The sequence below is a fragment of the Cupressus sempervirens genome, chromosome 3 (assembly GCF_028749045.1).
Source record: "Cupressus sempervirens isolate cs-2001-9-10 chromosome 3, ASM2874904v1, whole genome shotgun sequence".
In the NCBI taxonomy this organism is placed as follows: domain Eukaryota; kingdom Viridiplantae; phylum Streptophyta; class Pinopsida; order Cupressales; family Cupressaceae; genus Cupressus; species Cupressus sempervirens.
Genome location: NC_143120.1, coordinates 68,196,204 through 68,222,934, shown reverse-complemented (window position 1 = coordinate 68,222,934; position 26,731 = coordinate 68,196,204). Strand labels below are relative to the sequence as shown.

The 26,731-nt window shown below is 35.6% G+C and overlaps 1 protein-coding gene across 1 annotated transcript in view; it reads right to left on the bottom strand.

Moving 5' to 3' along the window:
- Window positions 1-12,893, bottom strand: part of LOC149564825 (protein neprosin-like) — a 164,227-nt gene extending 151,334 nt beyond the window's left edge. The window contains exons 1-2 of the mRNA XM_089816231.1: window positions 12,795-12,893; window positions 12,505-12,591 (exon numbers count right to left, since the gene is read on the bottom strand). Of these exons, the coding sequence (XP_089672357.1) occupies window positions 12,505-12,591; window positions 12,795-12,893 (186 nt within the window). The remainder of the gene's footprint in view (window positions 1-12,504; window positions 12,592-12,794) is intronic.
- Between the last annotated feature and the right edge of the window lie 13,838 nt (window positions 12,894-26,731).

Sequence of the window (26,731 nt, the reverse complement as noted above, 5' to 3'; positions counted from 1 at the left end):
AGATTAGTCACTAGATGGATTTGGTTCCAAGAGCCAGTTTTCCAAATAAAGCAACACACAGAATGACACTAGAAGAAAGTGAAGAGTTGAACAAGGAAGTTCATGAGTTGTTGCAAAAGGGGTTGATTCAAGAGAGTCTGAGTCCATGTATTGTATCGACAATATTAGCACCAAAGAAACATGGAGAATGGAGGATGTGTATGGGTTCTCATGCTATCAACAAGATCACAATCAAGTATAGATTTCCATTGCCAAGGATGGATGATATCATGGATTGTTTGAGTGGAGCTAAGTATTTCACGAAAATAGATTTGAAGAGTGGATACCATTAGATTCATATCAGAGAAGGTGATGAGTGGAAGACTACTTTCAAGACAAGGGAAGGACTATATGAGTGGTTAGTCATGCCTTTTGGGTTAACCGATGCACCAAGCACTTTCATGAGGCTCATGAATGAGGTATTGAAGGGGTTTTTGGGTACATTTGTCATTGTTTACCTAGATGATATATTGATCTTTAGTAAGACATTGGAGGATCATTTGATTCATATTCACAAGGTGTTTGAAAAGATGAGGGAAGAAAAGTTTTTGATAAACCTAAAGAAGTGCAGCTTTGTAAAGAAAGAGTTGGTGTACCTAGGATTTGCAGTCTCTGAAGAAGGTCTAAAAATAGACTTAAAAAAAGTGAAGGCTATCCTTGAATGGCCTACTCTAAGGAATGCAAAAAAGGTAAGATCTTTTCATAGACTGGCTAAAATTTATAGAAAGTTCATAAGAAGATTTAGCAGTATTTGTGGACCCTTGCCTTAAACAATGAGAGGGGATAGGAAAGAGTTTAAGTGGACTATAGGAGTAGATAAGAGTTTTAATATGTTGAAATAGAAATTTACTAAGCAACCTTTTTTAGCACTTCCTGATTTTAACAAGGTGTTTCAAGTAGACTGTGATGCTAGTGGTATTGCAATAGGAGTTGTTTTGAGCCAAGAAGGTAGCCCTATTACTTATTTCAGTGAGAAGTTGAATGATGCAAAAAGAAAATATTATGTCTATGATCAAGAATTTTATGCTATAGCTCAAGCATTGAAGAAGTGGAGACACTATCTTCTTCCTAAGGAGTTTGTTTTGTAAACTGATCATCAAGCTTTGCAATTTGAATAGTCAAGGAAAATTGAACCAAAGGCATTTAAAGTGGGTTGAGTTTTTGCAAAGTTATACATTTATTTTGAAATGCAAAAGTGGGAAGTCTAACAAAGTTGTAGATTCTCTTAGTAGACGACAACTTTTTCTAATAGAAATGTAAATAGAGGTGGTTGGTTTCAAGGAACTCAATACATTATATCCAGATGATCCTGATTTTGGTGAAGTGCGGAAGGCTTGTACAGAACTTGTTAGACTTGATAGGACAAAGTGGTTGGATTTCATGATCCAGGATAATATGTTATTTAAAGGAAGCCAATTATGCATTCGCAGAAGTTAAATGAGAGAGAATCTCATCAAGAAGAAGCATAGTGGAGGATTGGCTGGACATTTTGGAAGAGATAAAACCATATCTTTGGTTGTTGAAAATTATTACTGGCCACAGTTGTAGCAAGATGATATGAAATTTATACAAAGTTGAAGAGTATGTCAGATGGCGAAAGGAGTGAAGCAAAATACAAGGTTGTATCAACTATTACCTATACCAGAGAAGCCATGGGAGGATATCATAATGGACTTTGTTTTTGGATTACGGGCATGATTCTATTTTTGTGGTGGTTGATATGTTTTCAAAGATGACACATTTTATTCTTTGCAAGAAGACTAGTGATGTTGTTCATGTAGTAGAGTTATTTTTCAAAGAAGTGGTGAGATTACATGGTTTGCCAAAGAGTATAGTTTTAGATTGAGATACTAAATTTGTTGGGTATTTTTGGTGTACATTATGGAAGAAGTTAAAGATAGATTTGAAGTTTAGTCATTACATCATCCACAAACTAATGGATAGATAGAAGTTGTGAATCATAGTTTGAAAAACTTCCTAAGATGCTTGGTTGGAGATAAACCAAAAGGATGGGATATGATTTTTTCACAAGAAGAATTTGCATATAATAATTCTGTGAAGAAGAGTTCTGGTAAATCACCATTCCAGATTGTATATGGGAGTAGCCTTAGAAATGCTTCTAAATTAAAGCAGTTGGATAAAGGAGAGATAAGTAGTGTTGAATTAGAAGATTTTGTTGAACATTTGAAGAATGTCCATAAGGAGGTGACAAAGCATATCATAAAGATGAATACACAGTATAAGGCTAAGAAAGATGTGAAAAAGGAGATATAAGGAATTTTAGATTGGAGATGAAGTCATGGTTCATTTGAGAAATGAGCATTTTCTAGTGGGTACATATAATAAGTTGAAGATAAAGAAGTTTGGACCATGCAAGATAGTGAAGAGGCATGATCCTGGAAATGCATATGAAGTGGAGTTGCCTGCTGAATATAATATTTCACTAGTATTTAACATTTCAAATTTGATAGAGTATTATGAAGGAGGTGATGGAGATGAAGTTGCAAAAGCATAATGGAACATTCCAACAGCTAGTTCAGCTACAAAGGAGATTGAGGAGATACTAGACAATAATGTTGGAAAAAGTACCTGAAACAGAACTTATGAGGAATACTGGTCAAATGGAAAGGGAGACCAGTTGAGGATTCATCATGGCTAGCAAACAAGGAGGTTAACTATCTTGGTTTTCCTCTGAATACCTAAGATGTGATAGGGTCACTTCTCAAATTACCTTGGGTGTCTGATGCAGGAGCATCCTAGGTGTAAGGGCAATCTTGCATCACCCAAAAATATTTTATTTTCAGTCTTTTCTATTTTAATAAGGACTAGTAGACATGGTAGTTACTATTTATGGGAACTTGATATTTTTAATAAGTTTTTCATATGAGCTCAAAATGTTCTTATTTTCTATAGGAAGGTTCATTTTAGAGATATAAGCCTACCATAAAAATCTCATTGCTCCAACTTAAGTATCAGAAAAGTTATTGCAGATTTTCGGTGGAACAATTTGTAGAAATATCTTCAAGCTCACTGTTGGAGGCCTTAGAGTGCCCAAATGAGGTCCAAAAACTCAATGGAAGGGCGCTAGCATAGTTTTGAGCCTGTAGATTAGGAGCTAGCATTTTCAAAAAGTGGTTATAATAGCCAATTAGAGCAATGGTTCGTGATTTATGGCCTTCCAAAGTTGGACTACCTTAAACGTCTAAAATAATTGTCAAAGATGTATTTGGCCAACTTTACATGTTTTGTTAGGGTCTATCAGTCCTAGGTATTAAGTTTGAGCATCTAGAACCTTCTCGAGCGATATAAAACTACCTATTTAAGAAAGGCCCAAACATTGTCTAGGACAACTCTAGGTGATAGTTCACAACTTCTCTTGCAGATTATTGTAATGAAAGCACCCATGTGGGTTAGCATATTGTACTTATGAATTCTATAATTAGACATTTGCGGTGCAAATAAGAAGTTCATATTTTGTTCTTGCATTTGTTGTTGTTTCTTTGTTTCAATTATGAGTTTATGGTATTAAGGGGAGTCCCCTGCATTAGTGGGCCATCTTCTACATTAGTCGAACTTTGGTTAATTATGAGCTCAATTATAATTTCATTGTGAAGGCATGTTTATCAGTAGTTTTTTCTTCCCAAACACTATGCCATTACCTCTTAACCCATAAAGTAAAGCACATAGCTAAAATAAACCCTCTAAAGTATCTTCTGAGTAAAACAACATTAACAGGAAGGCTAGCCAAGTGTATAATAATCTTGAGTGAGTTTGGCATAGAGTATGTTAATAGGAAGGCCATCAAAGGACCAACCATTGTAGATTAGTTAGAAAATGCACTCTTAGAAAGCTTGAATCCTATCTTAGCAGATTTTCCAGATGTACATATTCTTTATATAGGGTCGGTCACATGGAAGTTTCATTTTGATGGTTCTTATGCACATCATAGCTCAGGTGTGGGTATATTATTCATCACATCGCTCAGTATCACCAAAGCAAATTCAAGTACAAACTATTGTTCCCATGTACTAATAACATGGAAAAATATGAAGCATTAGTTCTTAGTCTCAAATTAGCACTGGAATGGAAATTAATGGAAATAGAGGTCTGTGGAGAATCTTAGTTGGTCACCAATTAGGTTAATAACACATATCAGACTAAAGATGAAAAATTCCTAGCTTACAAACATTTGGTCAACACACTCAAAGAATTATTTGTTCATATTACCTTTGCGAAGATTCCTAGAGATAATAATATGGTGGCTGATGCTATGATTACCTTGGCCTCTTTTCTCTAGTTACCTAATCAATATGAATCCTATGAATTTTTAGTAGAGAAGGTGGTTCAACTTGCATTTACTCAACCAAAATCCCACATAATTTTCTTCCTAGACACTCCAAACTCCCCTTGGTATGATCCCATTTATGCCTACTTGCAAGATAACCTTATTCCTACTAATCTTTCCTGAAACCAAAACCAAAACTTTATTCGACAAGCCTCGCATTACACGTTGGTGGCTGACATACTATATCAAAAAGGTCTAGATGGAAGATTCTTTAGATGTCTAAAATATGATGAGTCTAGAGCTTCTCTACAAGAGTTCCATGCGAGTATTTATGGGTCACATTCTAGTTGCTTCACTCTAGCTGAAGAAGTTCTTAGAATGGGTTATTTCTAGCTCACCCTCGAAAAGGATTCTATTGATTCTATCAAAACTTGTAAGAAGTGTTAGATTCATGATAACCTTATTCATGCACTAGCTCAAGAACTCAACCCATTGGCCACACCATGACCTTTCTATCAATGGGGTTTTTATTTAATAGGAATGGTTCATTCACATTTCTCTAGTGGTCATAAATGGATTCTTACAGCAACATATTACCTCACCAAATGGATGGAGGTAGTGCCACTCATAGATGCCACTGGAAAACAAATTTCTTTGGTCATCCTTAACCACATCATTTGTTAGCTCAACATACACTATGCCATCCTAACTGATAATGCTTTGTACTTCAAAATAAAAATAAAAATTGATGAGGTATGTGAAAAGTTTGATATCATTCACCATTCCTCTTCAATTTATTATCCCCAAGGAAATGGCCAAGAAAAAGCCAACAAGAAAAATATCATCAAAATCCTCAAAAGAATTGTCAACACCACTAGTTGGGATGAGCATTTAAAGTTAAATTTTGCACTTTGGGCCTATAGGAGAAACATTTGAATGCCTACTATAGAAACCTCCTTTTCTTTGGTCTATGGTAGTGAAGAAATTATCCCTTTGGAACTTCAAATCCCTCCTTAAGAGTCACCCTACATGATGTCATGATAGATGCAGAGTATAGAGTTTTCCATTTAGAACTATTGGAATTCCTGGAGGAACATCAATGCACCACCCACAATCACCTCAAAGTGTATCAGAACAATTTGTCTAGACATTATAACAAGAAAGTGAAATGTTGTGTCTTTCAAATAAAATGTCTAGTTCTCCAAGAGAACCCTAAAAATTAGGCAGATCGAGAAAGGAAAGGAAAGTGGGAAGCTAATTGGATCAGTCCTTACATAATTACATAATCTTTTGGGACAGGTACATACAAACTTGTCGATTGTGATGGGGAAGAGCTAACAGAACCCCTTAACAACATCCATCTCAAAAATTTCTATGTCTAAAACCATGAGAAAATACCTTATGTATGAAAATATAAAAATGACCACAAAACATTTTTTTTTTAAATATGGTAAAAAAAAAGTTGGAGATACCACCTTTGAGCTTCCCCTAAACAACACAAGTCCTTTAATGTGAAAAATAAAAAAACAGAGGCTACGATAAACTGTTCACACCAATTTTTGCTTCTTTGTGGAATTTCCATTGCTTTCTTCAACACCACCTAGTGCAATTAATAGAAGATAGGAAAAAGGGACAAGGAATGTTGACTTTAAATTAATTATGCACATACCCAATTGAGAAATACTTGTGGATTGCAGTTTAGTCATTTCTCGACATTCAAAGTAACTTGCAACAGAGACAAACAACAAGAAAGAAAGGAGTGGCTTGAAGGAAACACAGAGTCCAATTATGTTTTTGAAGGATTTGATCAATACAAATCCACAAAACCTGAAGAATTCCTACATGTAAAAAACCTATCACAGAAGACAAAGATGAGAGGAGGCAAGGGTTTTGCTCTGAAAATACGCAAATTGTATTCTCACAAATGAAAAAGATGCAAGATAATTATGAACGATCTATCCTTATAAAAGGAGATTGAAACCCGAAAGGGTAACCCTAAAGATAAATGTTATTTAATAATTACTAATTAATTATTAAATGAAAATGCAAAAGGTGCATAAAATGAAATCTTAAGAAGGGAATAAAGTAAATTTTAAAAATAAAATAAAAGTAATGCTTTACTCTTAACACCCCCCTTTAAGATGAGAAACAATGTAGCTACAAACAATGGAGAAAGAGCAAGGAAACTGCAATGCAATGCTAAAAGCAAACATGGGTCCTGATAACAAGGCCTAATGAGGTACCTAGTCACAACTAAATCTCTATGAAATGGAGAAATAGAGAAAACCTAGTGGAAAAAAATCTACTCCAAAAAAAGAAAGCAAAAAAAGAAGGAAGGAAGGATTCATCACTGAGAGACCCCAAGGACAACTTCCTTCACCCCAAGAATAGAACGCAGTTGAAGATAGTGCAAGGATGCAAAAGGTTTAGTGAAGATGTCTACAGCCTGCTCAGTAGTAGGAATGTGCTCCAAGCTCAAGGTGTCATCTTGAATGAGATGCCTAATGAAGTGCATTTGGAGCTCAATGTGCTTGGTCCGCTGATGCTCAACTAGGTTGCATGAAATGTGTATAACACTCTAATTGTCACACCACAGAAAGTTGGGACTATCAAGAGAAAATTCAAACTCTGTCATCAACTGTCGAAGCCACAAAACCTCTTGAATAGCCAATACAGCTACCATTTATTCTACCTCTATAAATGATAATGTGTAAGCATGCTACTTCTTGCAAGACCATGTGATAGGACTAGAACCAAGATAGAATACAAAACCAGAAGTAAACTTGCGATCATCAATATCACCAGCCCAATATGAATCTGTGAAACCAACAATGTAAGGATCCCCTAATTTGTAGTGAATGCCATAACATGTTGTACCTCTAATACACCTCAAGATACATTTGGAAGCTTGCTAATGACTCTCATGTGGATCATGGGATAATCAAGAGACAAGACCAACCACAAAGGAAATATTAGGAAATGTGTGTGTCAGGAACAACAAACTACCCACAAGTTGTCTATATAGAGTGGAATCCACTATAGGAGTACAGAAAGTGGTAAATAAAACAACACCTGATTGAAAAGCTATGGGAGCAGGCTTGCAATCAAGCATGTTGAATCTCTGAAGCATATCAAGAGCATACTTTTGTTATTGTATGACTATCCCATCTAACAACTGAACAAGCTGTAGGCCCAAAAAATAGTGAAGAAGTCCAAGGTCTGTCATCTCAAACTGCTCTATCAATGCTTGTTGAACACTCTATATCATGGGTACTAAGCTTCCTATGATGATGAGGTTAGCAACATAAAGCACAAGTATCAATAAGTTGGCCCCATGATGCTGAATGTAAAATATAGGATTGGAATGACATCGAGTGAACTGTGAAGCAAGTAAGAAGGAATCCATCTTCTCATACCAAGCCCTAGGGGCCTGTTTGAGACCATATAAAGACCTCCAAAGCTAGCATACCAATGAAGAGTCTTGCACAAAACCATGAGGCTACTCCACATAGATCTCCTCATGAAGGTCTCCATGTAAAAAAGAACTCTTCATGTCCATCTAAAAAACTATCCATCCTTGTGAAGCTGTTAGAGAGTACAAGGCAAATAGAATTCATCTTGGCAACAGGGGAAAATGTTGTAGAGTAATCAATACCCTCAACCTCTGAAAAACCCTTTGCAATAAGACGTTCCTTGTACCTATTAATAGAACCATTTGCAACATACTTGGTATAGTACATGCAATGACACCGATCAAACTTTCTTCCTTCTAGAAGAGGACAAAGATCCCATGTGTGGTTCTTTATCAAAGAAGATTAATCCTCATCCATAGCCCTATCCCACTCTAAGTGTCCTATCGACTATGAATTTTTTTTAGGATCATCTAAAATGGCATGATTGAAAAGGCCACTACCAGTAGTCTGAGCATGAGTGCGACAAGTATCTATAAGATCACTTGCAAAAGGTCTAGTTGCATCTTCAGTATCACGAGCGCACTTGGGCACTCTCAGAACATCTGGTGGATGTGGTGAAGGGGGATCAATATCAAGATATCCCTCAGAGGATGCATAATGTGGCGGAGTAGAGGAAGTACAGGGTGGTGAGGAAGAAGCTAGAGATAGAGGATAATGCTCATCAAACTGAACATCTTGCCAAAACAAGACATCTTTGGAATCTAGATCAAACAACCTATACACTGTCACATCCTCATAGTAGCCAACAAAAATGAGTGGTAAGCTCTTCTTCTCCATGGCTTTCCACCAAGCATCTGGAATAAATGCTCCAACCTCAATACCAAAAATGCGAAAAGTAGAAACATCAGGCTTGACATGAGTCCAAGCCTCATCAGGAGTCAAATGTCACAATGCTTTGTGAGGCATCTGATTCTAAATATAGCTAATAGGGCAGACCACCAGAAGTGGTCAATTGTAAGCCTTACCAAGTTAACTTTATACTATAGTACTAAAGCTTGTGGATATCATCCCCACCCCAATATTACTTTCTAATTGGAAGGTTTCAGGGTTACCATATCTTCTGTCAAAGTCTTATGAATGTTTATTTTCTTTCATTCTTTCCTGCATGCAATTAGATCAAAATATTATATAAAGAATTAATCGGTGAAGAAAGATAAATTTTTATTAGTTCCTGCTTCACCCCTCTCCTCTTAGTAACCTTACCTACCATATATTTCCAACATAAACATATCATCAAATTCATAATTTCCACAACAAGTCAAATTGTGATATTGCTATCAGGAATTAATTGTGTGATTTTGAGTCAAACTCATTGACCTATGTTTCATAAGTAGTGATTCCACATGAATCCATCTCTCATGAGAATAAATGGAACACTTAGCACTCATTGGATCTAGGTGATGCTCATAGGGGTGAAGCACCGGGACTTCCCAGGAGGTCATCCATCCTAGTACTACTCCAGCCTAAGTGCACTTAACTATGGAGTTTTCTCCATGGTTAAACCCAAAGCTTGCAACAACATTTGTAAAACCTTCACCAAGTGTTGTGCCTTATGAACCATTCACTAGAAAGCCCCTTAAGCTCAACAATTGATATGTAGGAGATAATTTCCACAGCAAGTCAAATTATGATATTGCTATCAGGATTTAACTGTGTGATTTTAAGTCAAATTCATTGACCCATGTTTCATGAGTAATATATCAACATGAATCCATCTCTCATGAGAATAAATGGAACACTTAGCACTCATTGGATCTAAGTGATGCTCATAGGGGTGAAGCAGCAGGACTTCCTGGGATGTCACCCATCCCAATACCCCTCCATGGTTAAACCCAAAGCTTGCAACCCCATTTGCAAAACCTTCACCAAGTGTCGTGCGTTATGAACCATTCATTAGAAAGCCCCTTATGCTCATAAATTGATATGTAGGAGATAATTTCTAGAGCAAGTCAAATTGTGATATTGCTATTAGGATTTAACTGTGTGATTTTGAGTCAAACTCATTGACCCATGTTTCATGAGTAGTGATTCAACATGAATCCATCTCTTATGAAAATAAATGGAACACTTAGCACTTATTGGATCTAGGTGATGCTCACAGGGGTGAAGCACCGAGACTTCCTGGGAGGTCATCCATCCTAGTATTACTCTAGCCTGAGTGTGCTTAACTACGGAGTTTCCTCCATGGTTAAACCCAAAGCTTGCAACCCCATTTGCAAAATCTTCACAAAGTGTTGTGCTTTATGAACCATTCATTAGAAAACCCCTTAAGCTCATCAATTGATAAGTAGGAGATAATTTCAATAGCAATTCAAATTGGGATATTGCTATCAGGATTTAACTATGTGATTTTGAGTCAAACTCATTGACCCATGTTTCATGAGTAGTAATTCAACATTAATCCATCTCTCATGAGAATAAATAGAACACTTAGCACTCATTGGATTTAGGTGATGCTCGCAGGGGTGAAGCACCGAGACTTCTTGAGAGGTCACTCATCCTAGTACTACTCCAGTCTAAGCATGCTTAACTATGGAGTTTTCTCCATGGTTAAACCCAAAGCTTGCAATCCCATTTGCAAAACCTTCACCAAGCGTTGTGCCTTATGAACCATTCATTGGAAAGCCCCTTAAGCTCATCAATTGATAAGTATGAGATAATTTCCACAACAAGTTAAATTGTGATATTGCTATCAGGATTTAACCATTTGATTTTGAGTCAAACTTGTTGACCCATGTTTCATGGTTAGTGATTCAACATGAATCCATCTCTCATGAGAATAAATGCAACACTTATCACTCATTGGATCTAGGTGATGCTCATAGGGGTGAAGCACCAAAACTTCTCAGAAGGTCACGCATCCCAATACTACTCCAACCTAAGTGTTCTTAACTATGGAGTTTCCTCCATGGTTAAACACAATGCTTGCAACCCCATTTGCAAAACCTTCACCAAGTGTTGTGCCTTATGAACAATCCATTAGAAATCCCCTTAAGCTCATCAATTGATAAGTATGAGATAATTTCCACAGCAAGTCAAATTGTGATATTGCTATCGAGATTTAACTGTGTGATTTTGAATCAAACTTGTTGACCCATTTTTAATGAGTAGTGATTCAACATGAATCCATCTCCTAAGAGAATAAATGGAACACTTAGCACTCATTAGATTTAGGTGATGCTTATAGGGGTGAAGCATTGGGACCTCCTGGGAGGTCACTCATCCTAGTACTACTCCAGCCTAAGCATGCTTAACTACAAAGTTTCCTCCATGGTTAAACCCAAAGCTTGCAACCCCATTTGAAAAACCTTCAGCAAGTGTTGTGCCTTATGAACCATTAATTAGAAAGCCCCTTAAGCACAACAATTGATAAGTAGGAGATAATTTCCACAACAAGTCAAATTGTGATATTGCTATCAGGATTTAACTGTGTGATTTTAAGTCAAACTCGTTGACTCATGTTTCATGAGTAGTGATTCAATGTGAATCCATCTCTCACGAAAATAAATGGAACACTTAGCAATCATTGGATCTAGGTGATGCTCACAGGGGTGAAGCACTGGGACTTCCTAGGAGGTCACCCATCCTAGTACTACTCTAGCCTGAGTGTGCTTAACTACGAAGATTCCCATGGTTAAACCCAAAGCTTGCAACCCCATTTGCAAAACCTTCACCAAGTGTTGTCTTATGAACCATTCATTAGAAAGCCCCTTAAGCTCATCAACTAATAAGTAAGAGATAATTTCCAAAACAAGTCAAATTGTGATATTGCTATCAAGATTTAACTATGTGATTTTGAGTCAAACTCGTTGACCCATGTTTCGTGAGTAGTGATTCAACATGAATCCATCTCTCATGAAAATAAATGGAACACATAGCACTAATTGGATTTAGGTGATGCTCACAGGGGTGAAGTACCAGGCCTTCCTGGGAAGTCACCCATCCTAGTACTACTCCAGCTTCAACACACTTAACTACGGAGTTTCCTCCATGGTTAAACCCAATGCTTGGAACCCCATTTGCATAGCCTTCACCAAGTGTTGTGCCTTATGAACCATTCATTAGAAAGCCCCTTAAGCTCATCAATTGATAAGTAGGAGATAATTTCCACAGCAAGTCAAATTATGATATTGCTACTAGGATTTAACTGTGTGATTTTGAGTCAAACTCGTTGACCCATGTTTCATGAGTAGTGATTCAAAATGAATCCATCTTTGATGAGAATAAATGGAATACTTAGCACTTATTGTATCTAGGTGATGCTCACAGGGGTGAAGCACCAGGACTATTAGAATCTGAGATTTAGTGCACAATCACTTGTGAAGAGGTGGTTCTAAATGCAACTTGGACCTAAATTTACAATTGGCTAATGCTGATGGGTGTATGAGCTCCTTCTCCTTTTCTCATATAATTGTTAAAAGCATAAGAAGTTGTATTCAAAGAGCTTAAATAATAAATTATAATTCTAGTGTAGCCTTGTCAAAGCTTTTGAAACTAGATACTAGTTCCATAATGTTGAAACTCAGACTCAGCAATAACACTTTTTTTAAACTTGAACTTGGATTGATATGAGACACTCCAAAAGTCCTTGTTAAGTCTCGTAACACTAAAATTTCTCATATTTTATGTCTCATGACACTGGATATTTCTCATATTTTAAGGTTGTTGCCTGAATTGCATATATCATCCATAATTTTCCTATGTTACCCGGGGACGCATTTTCGACAAAAATTGACCCTGTCCCCACGTCCCTCGTCCTAGAAACTCAGAAACTTCCGGAATCCTTTCCCTTAGCTGTACCGTAAAATTAATGTTTCAGTTTTGATAATTTGTTTGATTTCCACTCTCATGTGAACTCTGAAGTTAAATTATTTAACACAAACATTATATGTTAAGGTTCTATAATTTATATAAGCATGCGTCATGTTTTTATATGAATATTTAAAATTTCCTTGTATATTTTAAATTTTTCCTACTTTTTATATAGCTGTTCCCACTGCCGTCCCCTGCCGTCCCCTGCTCCAAAAAAAAAAAATGTTCCGGAAACCTGTTTCCCCATCCACACGTCCCCCTGTCCCGGAAACCTGGTGTAACATAGTAATTTTCTAACTCAACAAGTTCTGACTATGGAAACTCTTATTGCAATAAAAAAATTCAGGAAAGAAGAGAGGAATTGTACAGAAGAGGATTCAAAAAGATCTGGTGGCTATGGATCTGCATCTGCTGCTGTTGGATCTACTGGTGCCTACGTAGAATTGGCTCTTAAAGTACTCGGTCTGTAGGATTCAGAAAGATCTGGTGGAAATGGTTCCGCAGCTGCTGTCGTTGGATCTGCTGGTGCCTACGTAGAATTGGCTCTTAAAATACTCAGTCTGTAGGTTGATAGGACTCGTGCTTGTCAATGCACCACTTCTCAGTACAGTGTAATTTTGATGATAGTATGGGCTCCTTCTTGTTTTCTCATGCACATGTTAATTTTGTAAGACTCCCAACACAAGCAAAGTAGTTTTCGTGAATGTCTCCATCCCTAAATTTGTGGCTTAAGCATTGAAGGGATAGTGTCTCTATTTTATGTTTCGAATTCCTCCTATTCTGTAGACTATAACTTTAGATTTTTCCTTCAGCGGGCAATGTTGGAGAAACGCACAGTAAAGAAAGGCAATTTTAATACAAGAGAATAATTTTAAAAAATTGAGTGAAAATTAGATCTACATTAAACAATATGAAGTATAATAGATTCTAATCATGGCTACATCTACATTGAAAATGTGTAATTGTATCATACCTCATGTTCATGGCACAGGTTCGAGTAGTACTCAAGAGATTTACCATGATGTCTTCAATGGGCTAGTTTGGTTCCAGCAGCATCCTAGAGATTCCAACACAATACAATTTAAATGCGTAAATTATAAGTTATTATCTCAAACAACCACATTTTGGTGCAATCTAATATAATTTACTAAGAAATGTGTAAGATACCTAACTCATGATTCCGATTATAAAAAAGTTTTGAACATAGAAGCTGGTAACGTATTGTGATGTTTGTTAAAACTTCCAATCACAATTTATAACCATTAAAATTACACACAGAGTATTGAAATTTAGGAAAAAAAGGTGAAAATGATGAGCATGTGACACAAATATTTACATTCATAATTTCCTTTGCATATCTTGGAAATCTTACAAGCAACCTCTACAAGCAGCCATCTATTTGCACATAAATATTATATTGCTGTGAGTTATGAAACTCTCTTCCAGCCATCTTTTAAGTATTAAGATAACAATTCTAATCTTGATAAAACAAGTTGCAGTTTGGATTTAACAGCAAATTTATAGGTAGTATTTTAAGATCCATTTATAATATATATAACATAATGTACTGTAGATTGCAAAATACAACATCTTCACAAGCCAAAATTGATCGCTATAGGGCAAGCTGGTACAGTTTTCCACACTCTTTCTGATTATGTTGTATGTGCTAAGAGCGTTATATCACCTGCATCAGGCACAGAAAAGATTATTATGTTATTTATCAACTTTGGTAATTTATTACTTTGAGAAAAAATAGATCTACTTAATAGCAAGAAGTAAATCAGCTTGAAGAAAAGAACAGAACAGAAACATGCGTACATCCCTTACACCAAGAAGAGTAAAAAGAAACAAAAAAAAATCCTCGTTACACCAAACATACTGAGTATTTGAAAAGTTTGCAACAATGCTTGGCATCAAATATTTAGTTACTAAGAGTTTTGATTTTAAATATTGGAAGACATAAGCAATGAAGCAGGGGGACAGTGATGAAAGTGGGGCTTATGCAACTGCAGGCATTGGAGAAGGTGAAGGTAGTGCTAGTAGTGGGGGTCATACAGGTGACAACAAGGGCATATTGGACCAGTGCTAGGAAAACATCCCTACTGAACATATGCTTATATGCTTGCTAGCCAGCTGCCAGCGGTAAACTTAGTTGAGAGGAATAGAATGTTACATATCTATATAATTGTAGGCCTCATACTATATTTTGGGATATTCCCAAGTATTTACTGAAAAAGTACCTAACTTATCATGTCCATGGAAGGAAGGGATTTCAAAAAGGTTAACAAATTTAATTTTTTCAAAATAAATTTGTCATAAATGGGCAAGGGAAAATTGAACAAGAATACAATAACTATTTGACAATCATATTAGAACTGTGACAGAAAATCTGCATTCTGCATTACGTTAGTTTTGTACAAAATTAATGGTATGTCTATGTCCTCCAATGAAAAGAAAATAACATACCTACGAAGCATGGTTATATGTATATCCATACAAAGAGAAATTTCAGAAATCAATTGAGACATGGCAGTTCATACCCTAGTTGGAATTTTCACAACTGCCAGAGTGCCAACAATAAGTGAGAAGGTCCCCATTGCTAGAAAGTGCAACATAAGATGTAGGAGCCGAGTTACTACCTGTGTTTCTGTGAATCATACCCACTGAAGAAGGATTCGGCCTGCCTTGCCAATCTAGAAGATATAGACATCTTGTCTTGGTAATCTGGAAGATATAAACATCTTATCTTCTTAATCTGGAAGATATAAACATCATGTTTTGGCTGTTTGACAGAGATCAATAAAATAATCTAATAGTGTTGGGATGTGACATTTTGAATTAATTCTAGTTTATTGAAGAAAAATTCGAGCAAAGGTCGTTTCGATCTCCTCTGCTGCAAGTGTAACCGTAATCTACCACTGACCTAAAGGGTGTGCAATGACAGGTGCTTGTCATTTCACTATTGCTAATGGTCAAGCTATGAGTCTCCATCAAGACAGTATAACGAATCTAAGTATAGTCAAAGGGAATTCTAACGCAGTAGACTCTCTATCCTGCATATTAGTATTTGAAACCGCTTGTAAACACATGAAAGGGAATGGACATTTGAAGAAAAGTTGGGGTGAATTGGTAAAAGTTAATCTTACATAGATGAAATCTTGGGCAAATGACACGTCTGATGCCCCTAGAAGCTCATTTTCACTCAAATTCCTCCATGACAAAATGAAGAAGACTACAGGTGAAAACGAAGACACCCAATGAGATCAGCTGAAAATACAATTTGGAAATTTCGTTGGACCCTAGCATAAACAGGGCGGTTAGCAATTTTCATGATTACCAGAGCCTGAATTAATGCCAAATAGTAGGTTGAGAATGAGTCACCAATCTCTAATATTAATATATTTACAAATATAAGGAAAATTTTAACCACTTCTTAAATTCAGAATTTACTCAAATATTTATGTCCAGGCACAATAAATTATCTCATATAACTTGTAAGTTTCTGGAAAGTTTTTATAATCCCTAAATTATTCTGGATAAACGTTGCAACTTAATTTCAGTATTATTTGCTATTATGATTTTGTTAATATTTGTGTCTGTAGATCAATGCAGTAAGGGTTACAGTTCTGAATCGCATCACAATTTTTTCAGTACATTTAGACTACGCACAGGAAGCCTCTTTTCTTCCCCTCTTGACTTATAGGAATCGTTTGGTAATATTCGTGGGAATTGATTGGATTTAGTGCAGAAATTTCAGAGTGAATAGATTATGCTTATAGAAATCCTCAATATTAAATATTTTTAATTTCAGAAAATCTTGTCAATCTGATTTTCTATATTTTTGGTGGAAGCAATATTCCACTGTAAAATGTTGATTCAGACAAAATCTAGCTTTGCATCTGAAGCATCACTTGGAAAGACTCAGAAAAGTAAATAGATCCGTTGCACGACTTCAAGGTCCCATCACCACCCATCTCTACATTATATTTTAACCTACAAAAAATTTAAATCTCAAATCACATTATGGATTATTCATAGAGCAATTAGTATTGAATAAGCAGAGCGACATGTTTCTTCATGAGATTGCTGCCAATGCCTTGCCTTATAGTTTATAAGTTTCGAATTGTTTGAAAATTTAAATAAAAAACTCCAAAAAGCTCTCCAAAGAATCAGAATACTAAATATCATGGTGAAGACAAAACAAAACCGATGTTTCCATTCAAGCGAACTAGAAAATCGTCTCTACATATTATCTTCACATACTGTAAATTTAGATTATGTCTCCGTCAAAAGGCTTCTACACCTGAATAATAAAATCCAAGGTTTCTGTGAGACTACTGCTAATGGCTTACCTCACAGTTTAGAACTTTTCAAATGCTTAATTATCAAGTAAAATCTGAGAAGAACCCACCAAACTAGATACCATGGTCAAAATATTATTTGTGCACCACACAATTTCTGTAATGTTTTGTCCAAATCTCTGATGTAGTATCAGAGAAGGTCTGGGCAAAATTTTCTTATGAGAGGGCCTAGGAAATTAGAGAACCTAAGTCTTTGTAGATTAGAAATAGAGCGTGAGAGCCTAAAGGTGATTTATTGTTATTTTGTGTGTTTACTGGAGTAATATATTTGCCTGGGTTACCTGCTATTTGTTTGACAAAATGTATCAAGGAGATATGTGAAGATCTTTTGACAACTCTCGAACACAATTTTTCTTTATTTCTGCTAACAAAATCGCCAATATTGAGTGTTTTTCAATGCCCTAGACCCAGCTTAGAAAGATCTGCAAATAAAATTCGGTGAGTACATTTGGAGGGGAGTTTTTCCTGAAAGCTCTTGTCAGAAGCCCTTTTTGCAATCTAGATCAAACACCCCCACAAAAAAACCAAACTTATGACGCCATAGCAAATGCTAAAAACACTGCCATTGAATTTTTATGTAATGAACAGAATGCATGTGAGGGAAAAATAGAAAGTGGAAGGGACTGAACTAGCCGCCTTATTAGGGTACCATTTCTTTGATGATCATGAAGAGAGAAGAAATAGGAATGCTGCAGTACACAACACACCCCTTAACCTCTTTCCTCCTACAATAAGAGAGTAACTCATTCCTTCATGCATCATTCTAGGGTAGCTAAGAGATCCGGGTTGCTTTATCCAATGCTTCATTCACTACACCACCTCTAAAACTGTGAGAAGAAAACCCTAAATAGAGAAGCATGGATGCAGGTATGTTAAGCACTCATTGAAGGCAAAGAGAAAGACAAATAAACAGAAATAATACTGATTTTATTGCCTTACTGCCTTGCACAAATGCATTACATAAGACCTCTATTTATAGAGATCTGAGAATACTCTAGAATACACATAGAACATTTTAAACATGTTATATTATATTAAACATGGGTGGCTTCTATACTGTAGCTGGGACGGCTGACTGTCTACTATTTACTCTGGATGGTGGATGGATAGCTGAGTTGTGCTGGACGTGGGCTGGTTGTTTTCTTTTAATGACAGAAATTAATACTACTAACTACCGCCAACACTCCCCCTTAATTTTTGTCATTAACAAATTTTGCATTAGTAATACCTAATTTCTCTCGCAAATATTCAAAGTTATTCTTTGACAATGGCTTAGTGAATATATCTGCCAATTGATCTTCAGATTTGTAGAACTCAAAGTAGATTTCTCCATTGTTGACCAATTCTCTGATGAAGTGGTACCTTGTATCAATATGTTTGCTCCTCTTATGAAATACATGATTTTTAGATAATGCTATTGTTGATTTGTTATCACAAAGAATTAGTGTTGGTTCCTCTTGATGATGGTGAAGATCGAACAAAATTTGACACATCCATACTGCTTGACATGCTGTGGAAGTGGCAGCTACATATTCTGCTTCAGTTGATGAGATCGTCACTATAGGTTGCTTCTTTGATGCCCATGATACAGCTCCTGATCCAAGGTGAAAGATATATCCAGAAGTGCTCTTCCTGTCATCAATGCTACCTGCAAAATCACTGTCAGTATAACCCATCAAACCAAACTTGTTAGCTTTGGAATATAGGATTCTATATCCCATTGTTCCTGCAATATATCTCAATATTCTTTTTCCAACTTGCCAATGAGAATTTTGTGGTGATTCCATGAACCTTGAGATTAAACTGACACTATACATGATGTCTGGCCTTGTAGCTGTCATATACATTAAACTTCCAACAAGTCTTTTAAACATAGTTGGATCAACATTTGAGCCCTTTTCTTTCTTGCTAAGTTTTGTTCCTGTTGCAACTAGAGTTGACACTGGATTGCAATTCATCATTTTAAATCTCTTTAAAACATCCTTTATATACTTGGATTGACAAATGAAGATACCTTTGTCACATTGAATAACTTCAATACCTAAGAAATATCTCATCAACCCCAAATCTGTCATTTCGAATTCTTTCATCATTTCTGACTTGAACATGTCTACTGATAGATTTCCAGTGAATATCAAGTCATCAACATACAAGCATACAATCAAAATCTGACCTTCCTTATTAGTCTTAACATATAACATGGGCTCATTGTTACTTCTATTGAATTGATTACTTATCATGTATGAATCAATCCTCTTATACCAAGCCCTAAGAGCTTGTTTCAAACCATAAAGTGCCTTGTTTAGTTTATATATCTTGTTTTCATGCCCATTAACCTCATAACTAGGTGGTTGTTTAACATATACCTCTTCATCAAGAAAACCATTCAAAAAAGCTGATTTTACATCCATTTGATACACTTTCCAATCATTTTGTACTGCTATTGCTAAAATAGTTTGAACTGTGTCAAGTCTAGCAACTGGAGCAAATGTTTCATTATAATCAACTCTGTATTGTTGTGAAAAACCTTTAGCAACTAGTCTTGCCTTGTGCTTAACAATTTCACCTTTTTCATCAAATTTAGTTTTGTAAACCCATTTGACTCCTATACATTTTTTTTCTTTAGGTAAATCCATTAATTCCCATGTGTTATTTCTTTCAATAGAGTCAATTTCTTCATCCATTGCCTTGATCCATTTATCTTCTTTAATTGCTTCATCAAAATACAATGGATCACAAGAAAATAAAGCAAAATTTGAGTATATATCTACATTCTCTTCTTTTTTATCATATATTTCTTTTAAGCTTCTTGTCTTCTTACCTTTGTAACCTGGTGTTGAGAATGTTGAATCAGATTTATCACTTACATTTGAACTTGGAGGTGAGGCACCTTGCACAAAGTTCCTTGGTGGAGTGTTGGGTGTTGATTGAGTCCCATGTTCCTTTAATTCATCATCACCTTGTAATATTGATGCTCCTCTTGTGACTTGTTTGTTATCATTTTCATGCCATGAATCTTCTTCTTCAAATTTAACATCCCTGCTAATGATCAATTTCTTTGAAATGAGATTATACAATCTATAAGCCTTTGATTCTTCACTATAACCAATAAAGATGCATTTTTCACTTTTATCATCCAATTTCTTTCTCAATTCAGATGGAACTAATGAATAAGCAACACAACCAAAAACTCTAAAATGGGATACTGTATGAGTCTTACCATTCCATGCTTCTTGTGGAATTGTGTTCTTAACACTCTTTGTAGGACTCCTGTTCAAAATGTATACGACACATGCTACTGCTTCTACCCAAAACTCATTGGATAGATTTTTGGCCTTCAACATACTCCTTGCCATTTCCATTATGCTTCTATTCTTCCTTTCTGTTACACCATTTTGTTGTGGTGTGTACCTTGTGGTAAACTGCTTCTTAATTCCATGAAATCTACAAAATTCTAGAAAATCATTAGAACCAAATTCACCACCTCTATCAGATCACAATACCTTGATGTAGTGACCATTTTGTTTTTCAACCAAATTTTTGAAATCCTTGAACTTTTCAAAAGCTTCACTTTTTTGTTTGAGAAAGTATATCCAAATCTTCCTGCTAAAATCATCAATAAATGTTAGGAAATATATACTTCCTCCTAAAGATGGAGTTTGCATAGGTCCACATATATCAGTGTGAACTAATTACAATGGTGCTCTTGCTCTATATGAACCTCCTATTGGGAAGCTTTCTCTATGTTGTTTTGCCAAAATACAACTTTCACATGAACTTGGTGGTTTCAATATTTGAGGCAATCCTTTCACCATATTCTTCTTTTGTAATAAGCTCAAAGCATCAAAATGAAGATGACCATATCTCAAATGCCATAGCCACGACTGATCTGAGTATACTGTCTTGAAACTAACTTCTTTTCCTCCTTGAATGCAATGAATTTGGAGGGGGAACATTCGATTTTGTGTCATGTTGACCCTTGCAATTAACCTGCCACTAGGATTTCTATCCAAGATTGTGCAAGTATCATTATCAAAAGAAACTTTGTAACCCTTTTGTACTAGTTGACCAACACTCATGAGATTGTGTTTTAATCCAGGCACAAAATACACATCAGGAATATATCTTTTTTCTCCGTTTTTTGTCAAGACATTTATAACACCTTTTCCCATTATAGAGACTTTACTATCATTTCCTAGCTTTACTTCAGATTTTACAGAATCATCCAAGCTAGCAAACAAATCTTTATTTCCAGTCGTATGGTTACTACATCCACTATCTAGGAACCATATATCACTAGAACTTTCTTGAGCAACATTACAAGTTATAAATAAACTTCCTGAATTATTATCAGATACATCTGAGTAATTAGCACCATTCTTTTCAATATCCTCTTGTTTCTTTCTACATTCACTTGCAATATGACCAAATCTCTTACAATAATGACACTGAATTCAAGATTTATCAAACCTTGATGATGGGAGTTGGAATGAACTTCTGCCACGTCCTCTATTAGAACTCTGAATGGATTGATTTGTTCTCTCTTCTTGATTTGGACTTCCATGTCCATCTATGCTTCGACCTCTTCCTCTTCCTCTATAGTTTGATCTTCCTCTTCCTCTGCCAAAAGATACCTGCGATCTAAATGCATTCTCCAAAGAAGAATTGTTATTTCTGTTCATTCTTGATTTGTGAGATAAAAGTGAGCCCATCAATTCATCAATAGATAGTATTGTCAAATCTTTAGATTCTTCAATGGCAACAACAATGGCATCAAATTTTTTAGGCAAACAACGAAGTATCTTTTCAACAACTTTTTGATCTGTCAAATCATCACCATATGATCTAATTTGATTAACCACATTCATTACTTGATTTAGAAATTGATCAACTGAGTCTGAATGCTTCATATACAAATTTTCAAAATCACACCTTAAAGTTTGCAATTTAGCAATCTTAACTTTTGATGTCCCTTGATATGCTGTTTCTAAAATATCCCATGCAATTTTAGACTTTTTAGCAGCACAAACCTTAGAAAAAATTGATTCATCTAAAGATTGTTGAATTAGAAACAACGCTTTAGCATCCTTTTTCCTGTTATCTTGTAATTTATCTTTTTCATCTTGTGTTAATGTAGACTCATCTTGTGGTTCAATAAAACCCTTTTCAATAAGATCCCATATGCCTTGAGAACAAAATAGTGTCTTCATTTTTATAGCCCAAAATTCATAATTTTTACCAGAAAATATTGAAATTTGTGTTTGAGCTATACTACTTCCTGAAGCCATATTAATACACAGTTACAACTGCACCTTACAATTTTAAACTTTGCTTTACAAAGCAAATCCACCAAACAAGTCTAAGCCAATGACATATAGCTTAAACAAACAACATTATAATGCTTTTTTTTTTTTTTTTAACAATTTTTTTTTTAATCATTAGACTTCAATCCAAGAAATCAGCTCATACCTTTTTCAAATATTAAACTGGGATCTTTTTTTCTCTCAATCTTTGGCAGCTACTAGTCTCCAACTTTAGAAGCTGATAATGATCTGCAATCAAGAAAACATTAGAAGCTCCATTCACTGCTACAGAAGTTATACATATCAACACATAATTCTTTTCCTCCTAAGCCTAGCTCTTCATGCTCTGATACCAATTTGAAGGCAAAGAGAAAGACAAATAAACAGAGATAATACTGATTTTATTGCCTTACTGCCTTGCACAAATGCATTAAATAAGACCTCTATTTATAGAGATCTGAGAATATTCTAAAATACACATAAAACATTTTAAACATGTTATATTATATTAAACATGGATGGCTTCTATACTGTAGCTGGGACGTCTGACTGTCTGCTATTTACTCTGGACGGTGGATGGACAGCTGAGTTGTGCTGGACGTGGGCTGGTTGTTTGCTTTTCACGACAGAAATTAATACTGCTAACTACCGCCAACACTCATGCACATGATAAGCTAAATATTATCTCCAAATGACGCTAACCTTTTGCACATGAATCAACGGCGCTGATGGCTGATTACCAGAAGCAGAATAGCTATGCAGTTGAAATATGGTGTGAGAAACATTTCCCTGTAAAAGAGGTTAGGGCAGATACTGAAAAAGGACCGGTCGTGAGTCGTACATGTCAATTTTTTCATGCAGGGCGCGTGTCCAGAAGTCTTCAAAACAAAAGAATCTCTTGCGAATGAGAAGCGACGAGTGCCATCTGCAGCAGATGACGACCCATTCCTCCAGCACGTAAATGCATAAGGGGAAAAACAGCGGACTTGCAGGCATATTAAATATTGCCGTATATCCTGAATCTACTGCATGTACACACATACATATGAAGACACAAAATGTCACTACAAGACCCGCTGCAGAGCTCAAGACTGATCTGGCTATCACATAATCTGGCTGCGAAACGCGAGCAACAATCCACGACTTGAACAACTCATCCTCGAAATCATTCCACGAACTCGACATTCTTTCATAATTCTCTGTCATGGACAATTCACGAGCTTCTTCATCTTTAGCATTTGATAATAGAATTGCAGAGATGTTTTGTTTCAGAGCATGGCGAATAGCAATGCCAGCTATAACTGTACAGCCCAGTAAAAGAATAAGGAATGCACTAACTACAAACAGAATCCAGTGGAAGCCAAAATAATCTCTAAAGAGAGAGAAACCCTTTGATCGTGAATAGCATAACGAGAGACGAAATTCTTCAGTGGAAAGTACAAGCCTAATACTAAAACTAGAATAGCTGCTAAGCTGTCTAGGGAGCGTGGGGAGACCATATGAGTAATAAAGTAGCCTATGAATACACAAACATTGAGCTCGCAGGCGGAGAGGACTAACTGATTAGTGAGCCATTCGCCAAGATTCTCTCGTTCGACCTCCTCCTCCGAATCTCGTAAGAGACTGATATTTGTGCCGGCCACGAAAGCAAGAAGTTGTATGGTGAGAGCACCGAGGAGAACTTTTCCAGGGATCCAACTCGCTCTTTTCTAGAAAGCACTCCTCACATGCAATGCTAACATAAACGTAAATGCGAGCAGGCAGAGTAATGTTAAAACGCTCAAACAATTAAGCATTTAACCATCCATTGTGCCTCAAAGAAAATTAACTACTTTTTGCGCACCTCAAAAGCTGCAAACGACATATATGTTTAGATAACTGAATCAGCTTAATGAGATGCTTCCGAGGTTAAGGTTGTATTTTGCTCGGCAATTTCAGAAACATTTTAACTAACCTTGATTGACTGTGTGAGAATCCTCGGTAGATGCATGCGCTCCGAACATTCCCAAACTAATAAAATTATATTTCCTTGATGCCTTCTCTCTCACGTCGGCCGGCCTCCAAATAGTGTAACTCATCTTGAAAGATCCTACCTTGCGCTAGGAATTACTTTCGTCCTAAGATTTTTCGAAGTGAGCTGTCGTGACACTTCTGTCCGCGAAAGGTATTTTCTCGGAAACCAAGTGCTGATTTTTGTTGGAATAAGTCACTAGTTTGTTGCACCAAATCTGCTATTCTGTTTAACAGTTGACTGCTGCTCCCTATTCTTTAGCCATCAGTTTTGTAAGACTGTAGTTAACTCCACCACATGTATGCACAATTGAATTTGTCTCCAAACACATGGCAAGGTTGTTAAGTGAAGTGTTAGTGCTGTCACATTAGATGATCCACATGTAAGCTCTAAACAGCTGGAAGTCCTCTATTTATAGAGGTTATGTAATTGGTTGTTTGTGTGCAGCTAGATCAATATGAATATTAAAAGTTATATTTCTTGTGATCTGCTGTCACCATTTTTAGTTGATTCATAGTTTTAATTTTCAATATGGTATCAGAGCCTAGTTTAGCCAGGTTCAGCTGGAGATTCACTTAGAAATTCAGCTAGAAATATTGCTAGAGGGTTTTGTTGAAGGAAAATATATTGCTGAAAATGATTGGAAGATTGCAATCAAGAATGCTCTAAGAGAGAAGGGTTTATGGAAGTTAGTAAATAAAGAAATTGGGAACCTCAACAAACTGGTAGAGAAAAGAAGTTGTGGAAATGCAAGTTGGAGCAAGCTAGAGAAGATATGTTGTTGTCAAATGAAAAGAAAGGCTGATCATTGAAGTCAATGTTTGCAATATGAAGATCACAATAGTGATGGTTGTAGCAAGAGGTGTACTATCAGTTGTACTTGACACTTCAAAAGTTTTTACTATATTGATGAACCATGTATCTGAAAAATATTCCTAGAGAACTAGCGAGCACAGCGGCTGGGTACCCATGTGACTCGGTAGATGGATTATTTTTTATCTGGACTCAATATTAGTATTCTAGAGAAAAGTTTAGAGTTGGTTTACCTATCATTGGATCAATGATTTTGTGAAGTTTAAAGGGTTTGTGGTAATCCAAAACCACTTGTTTAAGTAAATCTATTGAACAGTTTGTGGTAAGCCAAAACCACTTATTTAGGTGAAAAACCTAAAAGTCTTGAAAGGTTTGTGGTAAACAAAAACCACTTGTTTGGGTGAAAGATCCTAAAGCATTTTTTTCTGAAGAGTTTGTGGTAAGCTAAAACCACTTAACATTAAAAATGAATTTTCTATTTTTTAATAATTTTGTCCAACAAATCATCTATCACACGGAAGAGTCCAACGTAGGCCAACATATCACATCTACAATGAACTGGAAAGCCAATTGCAGATCTTTTCTGAAATAACACAATATAATACTTTACCCAATGTTTAAAAACATAAACATTCAATTTATTTAACTAATTGTATAGGGTATCAATAGTAGTCATTGTAATACTCTAAAATTGACACATTGTCATGTTAACCAATTTTAGTCTATCTAATCAATTCTAAGTCCTATTGCACTAGGCAATTTTAGCTCTAATACTCACTATTTGACCTAAGTGTGAAATGCAAAAAAAACTCTAATTTGCATTAATCACGCTCTTTATTTAGTTCCAAACTATGGACTCAAATTAGCTTAATTTTACCTATTAATTAAGTTTAATTTAATTATAAGTCTTCGTACTTTGATTAAATTAATCTTGCCTCTTTAGCTAATGTACAAAGGAATTAAACGCATTTAATTTAATAAGCTAATGTCCTTATTTTAATTATTGAGTTTAATTATTCAATTAATAAAAAATATGCATTTATAAGGTCATATCCTATTTTATTAAATTAAATATTCTCTCCAAATCTTCTCTTCAGTTCAGAAATGGAAATTCTGAGTGAACTAGAACTCGAATTGGAATTAACTTAGTTAACTTATTCTCACACTCAGGTGAAACTCAGTTAACTCTCCATGACACTCATATTTGAAACAATTAACTTCATCTGCATAGGGAATTTTCCATTCTAACTGAATCTTGTCTTCAATCTTGACCATTCATTCCAATTGATCTTGACTGTCGATCAATTATGGGATTCTATTTTAGAGGCCTTCAATTCTTCATTACAGAGGTTGAATTGATTTTGCATCGAATTTATGTTGAAATATTCATTTGCTCATACATTCATAACTTATTAAATTTCTTGCATTTTAATCTCATATTAGTTTAATATGCATACATATAGCATAATTTTCTTTCTTTTGTTCTTAGATTAATTGCATCTCATTTAGTATAATATTGCATTCTCATATAGCTTTTACAAAATCTTTCATACTAGAGGTATGGTTGCCAGCTTCTCATTCTAAGAGAAATGGAAAAATCCATCTAGGTTGGAGGCAACATATCAATTTGCTAA